Source organism: Temnothorax nylanderi, unplaced genomic scaffold, assembly GCF_030848795.1.
Source record: "Temnothorax nylanderi isolate EJ_2023f unplaced genomic scaffold, tnyl_v1.0 TNYL_tig0402_pilon, whole genome shotgun sequence".
NCBI classification, from domain to species: domain Eukaryota; kingdom Metazoa; phylum Arthropoda; class Insecta; order Hymenoptera; family Formicidae; genus Temnothorax; species Temnothorax nylanderi.
The window spans coordinates 88139-97548 of record NW_027249464.1 but is presented as its reverse complement, the minus strand read 5'-3'; the positions used below and the strand labels follow the sequence as shown (position 1 = coordinate 97548).

At 40.5% G+C, this 9410-nt stretch overlaps 1 protein-coding gene and 1 long non-coding RNA gene across 3 annotated transcripts; both read left to right on the top strand.

The window, feature by feature from the left end:
- The first annotated feature begins 4074 nt into the window (after nucleotides 1-4074).
- On the top strand, nucleotides 4075-5151 carry LOC139782297 (uncharacterized). Its single transcript, XR_011720840.1, has 3 exons — nucleotides 4075-4188; nucleotides 4495-4660; nucleotides 4901-5151. It is a non-coding gene; the product is annotated as an uncharacterized lncRNA (long non-coding RNA).
- Nucleotides 5152-5194: 43 nt separating this feature from the next.
- LOC139782286 (sodium leak channel NALCN-like) lies at nucleotides 5195-7164 on the top strand. 2 transcript variants are annotated; one of them, XM_071721255.1, is made up of 5 exons: nucleotides 5195-5246; nucleotides 5944-6092; nucleotides 6181-6317; nucleotides 6552-6702; nucleotides 6762-7164. In XM_071721255.1, exons 1-5 carry the CDS (start codon nucleotides 5213-5215, stop codon nucleotides 6927-6929), a joined length of 639 nt encoding a protein of 212 aa, XP_071577356.1. In that variant the 5' UTR covers nucleotides 5195-5212; the 3' UTR covers nucleotides 6930-7164. The 2 variants fall into 2 exon arrangements, with proteins under 2 accessions (XP_071577356.1, XP_071577355.1); XM_071721254.1 differs by lacking the exon at nucleotides 5195-5246 and adding an exon at nucleotides 5448-5800.
- Nucleotides 7165-9410: the final 2246 nt, after the last annotated feature.

Below are 9410 nucleotides of genomic sequence, written 5' to 3'. Positions count from 1 at the left end.
CGATAAAATCCTATCCTAATCGTAAAAAAAGAAAAGTGGCAAATGATGACAAATCTACACCTACAATTCCTACAAACATTGACATTGGAAGCAGTTGTGTAAAACAGAAGCAGTTGAAAATTAGTGAGGTTAAAATACCCAGCAACAAACAGAAACAAGCACTCTTTGATAAAAATGTAATGAATTACATTGTAAAAAGTATGAACCCAGCAAACACAAACTATAACCATTATATAACACAGAAGTAACATGTAATATAATTATAGTAATGTAATATATATATAGCAGTTATGCAATCTTTTTTGTAGCAGTAATATAACTGTGTTTTGTAATAGTTATATTGCTCTGTTATTTATTGGTTACACTACAATAACAACAATAAAACGTCAACATAACACGTTATACTGACAAAACGTGCAATATATTGATATCTATAGGATTTATTATTTATATAAATATAGAGAGTCCTCCGTAGCCCTCGGCGGGGGAACAGGTGGATAAATGGTAAGAGAGTGAAAGGAGATGAAGGGAGAGATTGAGAGGTGAGGAAGGTGTTGATTGAAGGGGGTAGATAGGGGAGTGCGAAAGGAAGACGGGAGAATGGAGGCGAAGCGGAAAGTGGTCTGGAGGAGACGGGAATCGTTGGTGAAATGGCACGTGGAAAGTGAGGTTAGGGAGAAGGGCGGGAGTGAAGGAATGGAGGTAGCAGCCCAGGTTACACGACGAGGGAGCTGAGCGAGTTGGCAGCAGGGAGTATCGATCGGGCGATCGATCGATCTGTCGCGAGACAGAGGGATTGTCGATGGTAACGCGGCAGGTATGAAACGGAGCAGGGAGGCGTCGCGACAGATCGATGGATCGAATGACCGAAGAGGCCGGACAGATAGACAGGTGATGGAAAGAGAAGGAGAGAAAGCGACGGAGTGGTAGAACGAGGAAGGAGAAGAGGTGACGAGCGTGCGTGAGCTGGACCTTGGAGGCAAGGAGAAAGGAGCTAGGGGAGTAGATTAAGGGGGAAGATGGACGAGGATAAAGCGGTGGAGGCGAGGGTATGGATACGGGCGAGGACGAGGGACATAGGAAGAAAGGGGAGTGGAAAGGAAGTGGGTTTTTGTTTCAGAGCGAAGACAGAAACGAAGGAGGGAAGGTGGCGAGCGGGAGGAGAGAGAGAGAGGGAAGGAGGGGGAGAGAGCAGTGGCAGAAAGGAGGGAAGCGGAGAAATGGCTGAAGCAAGAAAGGCGGAAGGAAGGAGATGGAGGAATGAAGGACAAAGGAAGGGGAAATAATACATACAAGGTTGGCACCACTTGTCGTTGGGAAATAGGCGGGATCGATGGAGCGATAGATCGATAGTCGAAGGAGAGAGGGAAATGCGAGAAGAAGGCACGTGGCAGGTAGTAAGATAGCAGTGCGAGCGAAGGTAAGTGAGAGGAGACGGAAAAGGAATCTGCAGCCAAGGAAAAGAAGCGAAAAAAGAGAAAGAGGGGAAGGAAGGGAGAGAAGGAATTAGCGAAGAAAAGAGGAGAGAAGTAAGTAAGTAAGGGTGGAATTAGGCAGGTACGCGTAAGGGGGGTAGAAGGAAGGAGAGAGAATAAGAGGGGGAGTCAAGAGATAGAAGTAAGGTAGTGAGAGTAAGAAAGGGTGTATAGAAGAATTGGTTACAGATCACCCAGGATTACCCAGGATGGAGGAAGAGGGGAAAATAATAGCGGAGGCGGTGGGAAGGATTGTGGAGGAGAAATCAAAGAAGATGGCGAAGGAAAAGAAGGAGGTGGAGAGAAGGAAGGAGGAGAGGATAGAGGAGTTGGAGGAGAAGGTAAGGAAGATGGTGAAGGAGAAGAAAGAGGTGGAGAAAAAGAAGGAGGAGAGGATAGAGGGGCTTGAGGAGAAGGTAAGGAAAATGGAGAGAATGATAGAGAGAATGGAACAAAATGGAGGCAAAAGGAAGAGGGAGGACATCGAAGAGAGTGTGGGGGGGAAGAAGAAATGGTGGGCGGGGGTGGGCGAGAGAAACGAGGATGAACTGAGGAAAAGGAACGTAATCTTAAGGGTGGAGAAGGAGGTATGGGGAGATAAGGGCTCGCACTGGGAGAAGGTGAAGAAGGTATTTACGGAAGGATTAAAGATAAGGGTGACGGTAAGGGATGTGTTTGTGGTAGGACAGAGAGGAGCTTGGTTAACGCTATTGGTGAAGCTGAAAGACGTAGAGGAGAAATGGCGGGTGATAGAGGCGAGGAGAAAGGCGGGAAATAGGGTAGGAGTGAAGATCGTTGAGGACAAGTCGGTGGAAAGGAGAGATAGAGAGAGAGAGAGAGGAGAGAGAGGAGAAAATGGAAGGGAGAATAAGCAGGAGTACAGGGAGATCTGAGGAGGATGAAATCTCCAAAGGTATGGAGGAGAAACTGCTAATGGAGTCGGACGATGATGGGGAGGCCGGAGGGAAGAGGGACTGGGCCAATCGAGGGTAGGCTGAGTTAGGAAGAGGGGGGGACAAAGGAGGGGGCCGGTACAAGAGCGGAGGAGAAGGAAGAGGAAGAGGAACACGAGGAAGAGATACTTTGATTTATGATTCGAGTTTTGACTTTGAGGTTGTTGTTTGTAAGAGGCTTGACGCGGATGTTGAGATTGATTTGTATTCGTTTTGTTTTTGATGTCTGTGTAAGAGGTTTGGGAACGTTCCTCATATAAAAATAAAACGCCTTGTAAACCTTGTGGGGAAACACAATAAATACACATACATATTTCTATAAATATAAGTTATATAAACAAGACCGCGGCGTCTTAAAATAATATATTGTACGTACAATTATAAAATAAGCCAAAATATGTATATTAACAATAACATAAAACATACTTAAGACGGTCTTAAAATAATAGAATTCGGTCTATGACCGGCATTGACTCGCTTTTATTAATTCGTTTTAAGTATGTTTTAAGTTATTAATATACATATATTTTGGTTTATTTTAGAATTGTACGTATACAATTCTAAAATTCTATTATTATCTATTCTAGATATCTATTATTATTTTATTTGTAAGAATCGATTTGACTAATACGAATATCAAAAAATATATTTTCTGTATCAATAATTAAATAAATATAGATTATACATTATTTTTTAAATTATATATACATTCTAATAGGGAAGGGGAAGGGCAGAGAAGAGAAGATCGGTGATTGGGCGCGTTCAGGAGATACAGCCACTCAGTAGCAGTCGAACGTGATTGGCTCTTACTTTTAGAATCAACAAATCAACACAAAGTGTTAACAACACAAACTCAACAGTTGGTATCTGCTGAACGCGCCCATTGCCATGCATGGTGACAGAGGTTAGGAAGTATTCCATCACATTTCGGCCGGGACAGTCGCGCGCTCGCGGATCCGCGGATCAAATTAATCAGATCCAACAAGCAACATAAAGTGTCGCTTCCGAAAGTATTCCTTCGAAAGAAAGAGAAACTGAGCCACGAGAAACCGCAAAAGCATCACCAGAAGATACTGCGGCGATAGACAAATCGAAAGAAGAGATTACAGGAATCGCAGAAGCATCGGTGGGAGCCATCGTCGAGCAATTACGACATCACCAGCACAATCGGCTGCGAAAAAAAACCGCTACGAGTTCTCCAGTGATCGATACCTGGCCGGATCGTCACCCGCGCACGACGGCAGGCTATCCAGTATCGAGACGCCGCGCTACATCGTCTCTTCCACCGAACGTCTCCTGGCGCCGACGTCCTCTGTATGGTGGTAGATTAGCAAGATGCAACGACCCCACGATTTTGAAGCGCGAGGAGTGCGTCGGTGTATTTATGAGAAGAGTGTTCGTGACGAAGATGAAACTGTGACCGGGAAAAAACGAGAGTTATCCATCCATATTGGTACCGCGCCTTTGGTAAGCTAAATCATGTAATTCCGGAAAATTTTCTTTGACTAATATTAGCTGTACTTTATTATAAACATTTCTTTTGCTAAAGTTAATAAACATATATATTATATATATTATAAACATTTCTAATATAAAGATACCATATATTCGTCGTACTAATTTTATACGTATTTTTCAGGGCTAATCCTAAAAGATTCAATTTTGATAATTTTGGTGACGCTATGATGGCTCTGTTCTAAGTGCTTTTTTTCAAAGGCTGGCTTGACGTGCGGGATGTCCTTATTAAGGCTCTCGGACCTGTAAGTAATTATCTTTTCAAAATTTGGGATAAGAATATTATTTCCATCGTATTCGTCAATATCTTATTGTATTCTCTTTTGAAGCTGGAAAGCTTCACTCAATCTATATAGACATTTATATTTTCCTCGGTTGCATGATCGGCTTGACATTGTTCGTGGGTGTCGTGATCGCGAATTACTCTGAGAATAAAGGCACCGCTTTGCTCACGGTCGATCAAAGACGATGATGAGGCGTCGCATATTTTATCAGCGAATGTCGCGATTTCTATCACGATCTACAGATTGCGAATTTTTGTTGGGATGCAGGTGCGACTTGAAAAAACGTCTGAAGATTGCCCAACCGCTGCATTTACTACCTAGACCGGACGGCAAGATGTTCCGCGCTTTCATCTATAACATCACGCAGAACATTTATTTCAAGAGGTTCATCGCCGCAATGGTGCTCGTGAACAGCGCCTTTCTGTGTGTTTCTGTAAGTTGAACAAAGTAATTTTTAGATACATGAGACCCAATAGATATTTTTCAAGGCCAATCCACTGTCAATAGAATCATGCAACTTTAACGAGCATTGCAAAAAGACTATTTCTTTGAATCATTTGCTTCTTGTCGGTTATCATTAAATTATGGTAAAAGTAAATGTGGCATATTTGCTCGTGTTTAATCTGCCATCTTGCTTCCTGTTCTTTTTTTATCCTGCTCACCCGAAATGGAGACTCGAGGAGAAACACACGGAAGCTTTAGCTACAGTCTCCACGATTCTGACACTGGTCTTCCTCGTGGAAGTAATCATGAAAATTATTGCTTTTACACCACGTGGCTATTGGCAGTCCAGAAGAATCAGATACGATTTGCTCGTGACAGTCGTGGGCATTATCTGGATCATCATACACTGCACGATGCAGGTATATTCAAGAATCCTTTACATCGTACCTTTCTTTCGTCTACCACTCGTCGTTCACTCCCACGGTGTCATTTTGTTTTACTATATTGTTTTCAAAACGATCTGTCCTATGTAATTGAATTTATGGTCGTGATCCTGAGATTCTTCACCATCACCGGTAAACACACCACTCTCAAGATGCTAATGTTGACGGTCGGTGTGTCCGTTTGCAAGAGCTTCTTCATCATATTCGGCATGTTTCTCCTTGTCTTCTTCTAGACGTTAGCCGGCACCATAATCTTCGGCACGGTGAAATACGGAGAAGGCATAGGAGGTGCGAAAAATATCTACGAGATTTTAAGATGTGTAAATATATATATAGAATACACACGCAATGTTTAATATGGATTTTCCAAAATAATACTAAATTTTTCTTTCACTCTACAATATTTCTTCATCTTGCCCTGCCTCTGCTTGGTATATCAGAAGTAATCTCTTTTCAATCTAGACGCGCTAATTTCGAATCACCGGTTACTGGCGTGGCGATGCTCTTTCGCATAGTGACGGGGGAGGATTGGAACAAAATTATGCACGACTGCATGATACAGCCACCCTATTGCACGCCGGCGGATAATTACTGGGAAATGGACTGCGGCAATTTCCACGCTTCTCTAATTTACTTTTGCACCTTTTACGTCATCATCACTTACATCGTCTTGAATCTTTTAGTGGGTACGTATACGACATACTTGTGCAACAAGGAAAGCTTGCACGAAATCACGTAGATTACAAAAGAGAAATCGCAACAATATATTTTGGGTTCAGTTTTCTACAGTGATTTAATACAAAGATTAAAAATCTTTCTTTTCGAACAGCTATTATCATGGAGAACTTTTCCCTATTCTATTCAAATGAAGAAGACGCGTTGTTATCGTACGCCGACATAAGGAATTTCCACGCCGACATAAAGAACACGTGGAACGTCGTTGATAACAATCAGAAAGGTGTTATACCGGTGAAGCGGGTATGGTCTTATCTCGAATCAGAGAATCCTCGTTATATTGATAAAACGCAATCTGTAAGGAGCAAATGCCGACGTTAGCGCATTTTAGGTGAAGTTTATCTTGCGGTTGTTGAAGGGCAGATTGGAGACTGATCCGCAAAAGGATCGTCTGCTCTTCAAATACATGTGCTACGAACTGGAACGATTGCACAATGGCGAAGACGTTACCTTTCACGATGTTATTAGGTAAATTCCACAAAAAGGATTGTGAATATAATATTAAACATTTAGCAGCTTCTCAAGTAAAATTCTTAGATGCTCAGATTTCTCAGATCTTTGATACGATAAGACGCGCAGAGTTTCTTCTTTTCCCTTTTACATCTTTCGATCTGAAATTTTCACTATAAAGGACAATATGAAACCTTTTATAATATTTTGAATTGTATTGTCAATACTTTTCTAAATTGAAGAATTTTTTAGTATGTTATCGTACCGCTCAGTGGACATAAGGAAAGCGCTTCAATTGGAGGAACTTCTTGCACGAGAAGAATTCGAGTACATAATCGAGGAGGAAGTCGCTAAGCAAACTATCAGAACTTGGTTACAGGGCTGCTTGAAGAAGATACGAGCGGTGAGGATAATTTGATTTAAAATCGCATTAGGGAAATAATAATTGCTTTTTTTTTGCAGAAACAAAACAATCTTAACGCCGGGCTTCGTGCTACAAATAATGCGGCTATGCTCACTCAAGATGTAGAGAAGGGTAAAGAGGAGAAAGGCAAGGAAGTTATATTACAATGGGTGGAAATTTCTACAGAATCTGTGCGTTTGATTGAAAGGTTTTCAAGAGCTCTTTAATCGCATTTTGTAAAATTGTGTATTTTTATTTTATATCTTTCCATACAATTATTATACTGATTTGCTTATCTTAATTTTCCACCCATAAAATTTGATTTTTTTTATATGTGTTCGATTAAGTATACTACTCTTTTATCTGTTATACAAAGGAGAAAATAAATCCTTAAATTAATATAAATGATATCTATAGTTCAAACCTGTAAAAAAAAGCTTAAAGAAAAAAGAAAAGCTTGAAGAATGTGTGCATCAATAAAAAATTTGTGCAATAAAAAATATATGTTTTAATATTAATTTTTCTTTAGAACATTAAAAATTCGTTATTTGTATCTATAATAACTGTGGAGTTATAATTTATGTCTGTTGTATAGATGCATCTCATTGTCAATACATTTATATAGATCTACATTCTATATACTAGGTGCGCAACTAAGTTTCCGGGTTTTTTTGATCAATAAAAAATGGAAAATTTCAAGAGAAATACAAAAAATGGTTTATTCAAAGTATCGTCCCTCGCTAGCTATACATTTTCGTCATCTCTCTGGCAATACATGAATACCGCGACAATAAAACGACGCGTCTTTGGACCGAAACCATTCATCCAACCAATTTTGCACTTCTTCGAAATTGGTCAAGTGTAGCCCAGTCAAGCCTTGCGCCATCGACCGGAACAAGTGATAATCGGAAGGCGCCAGGTCTGGCGAATACGGCGGGTGCGGTAGCAGATCCCATTTCAGCGTTTTGATGGTGTCCTGGACGATGGAACTGCGATGGCACGGAGCGTTGTCGTGCTGCAATATCACTCGTTCGTGTCTCGTGTCCCATTCTGGCCGTTTTTCGAGCAGTGTATGGTTTAAATTGATCAGTTGTTGTCGGTAGCGATGCCCATTGACAGTTTCGCCCGGTTTCAGCAGCTCATAGTACACGATTCCTTTCTGGTCCCACCAAACGCAGAGCATTGTCTTCTTTCCAAAACGATTTGGCCGTGCCGTCGATGTTGATTCTTCACCAGGTGAAAGCCACGATTTTTTGCGTTTGGGGTTCTCTAAATATATCCACTTCTCATCGCCAGTAACAATTCGATGAAGAAAACTCTTTCTTTCATGCCGCAAAAGCAAAATTTCGGAAGTGGCTCTTCGATTTTCCATCTGTCTCTCAGTCAACTCATGCGGCACCCATTTTCCTTCCTTTTGAATTTTTCCCATGGCATGTAAACGTTTGGAAATACCTTGGTGAGTCATGTTTAATGCCTCCGCAAGTTGATCTTGTGTTTGCGTATCATCTTCATCCAATAACGCTTGCAGATCGGCGTCCTCAATTGTTTTTGGTCTTCCGGAGCGCTCCTTGTCCTCAGTGTCGAAATCGCCACTTCTGAAGCGTTTAAACCAATCTTCACAGGTAGTTTTCGATGGTGCATGTTCGCCGTAGGCCTCCTCAAGCAAACGACGTGCTTCAGCTGCATTTTTTTTCAAGTTAAAGCAGAAAAGCAAAGCTTCCCGCAAATGCTGTTTATTTGGCACAAAACTCGACATCTCCATTGTTAGAAAAAATATTTTTGCGTTGCAATATGTGTTTATATAACGACTGGTTATTGTTAACAGATGTCCAAGCTATAACTTCAGACAACTTCAGACATGTAAGTCGAGTACATGTGTTATTGGTGCCATCTATGTGTGAAACCCGGAAACTTAGTTGCGCACCTAGTAAATGCATCTATTCATATCATTCTGCATCTATCATTCTATATACATGTATCTGCATAAAAGATATAAATTTTAACTTTACAGTTATTATAGATACAAATAACTTCGAGCATTATGACTATTTCAATACTAGATATATAACAGTATTTCGGTAGTATATATATTGCAGTTATATACATTTTCGGCAATTAATGTAGCAGTTACATTAAATTATAGTATTTTATATAATTTCAATATAATGCGTTATATTGCTGTTATGTCCACACAATGTCACGTGAGTGGGAAATTACAATTAACATATATATAACTGAAACCTCCAGGTTACATTACACGTTACATTTCGTTTTATTACGGCAATATAAGGGTTACATAATTGTGTTTGCTGGAAAACCACTTAATACTGTTGACAATCTAAATTTTATCGACTTATGCCGAGGTTTAGACAATTCTATAATAGTAATGTCTCGTCGAACTCTTAGTCGAAAGATAGAAGAGGACCGTATATCCGTTACTGGACAACTATTACAAGTGTTTCAAAACGTAAAATTTATATGCAGTACAGCAGATATCTGGTCCACGAAACATAGAAGTTTCATGGGCATGACGGCACACTGGATCGACGAAAACACTCTTCAACGTCACAGTGCAGTTCTTGCATGTAAACGTTTTAAGGAGGTTCCGTCGCTACAAAAAAATGCAGCCAGTTTCATGAAATTTTAATATGTTGTTCTGGAATACAAAATAGAATTATGTGAATTTTTTGGGAATTTTTCACCGTCCC

Bases quoted from the DNA above. Each gene is read 5' to 3' on its own strand.
- LOC139782286 (XM_071721254.1), top strand. From the start codon at position 5,614: ATGCTCTTTCGCATAGTGACGGGGGAGGATTGGAACAAAATTATGCAC. The intron at 6,093-6,180 runs GTATGGTCTTAT...AGCGCATTTTAG, and splicing joins GTGTTATACCGGTGAAGCGG to GTGAAGTTTATCTTGCGGTT. The intron at 6,703-6,761 runs GTGAGGATAATT...TTTTTTTTGCAG, and splicing joins GCTTGAAGAAGATACGAGCG to AAACAAAACAATCTTAACGC.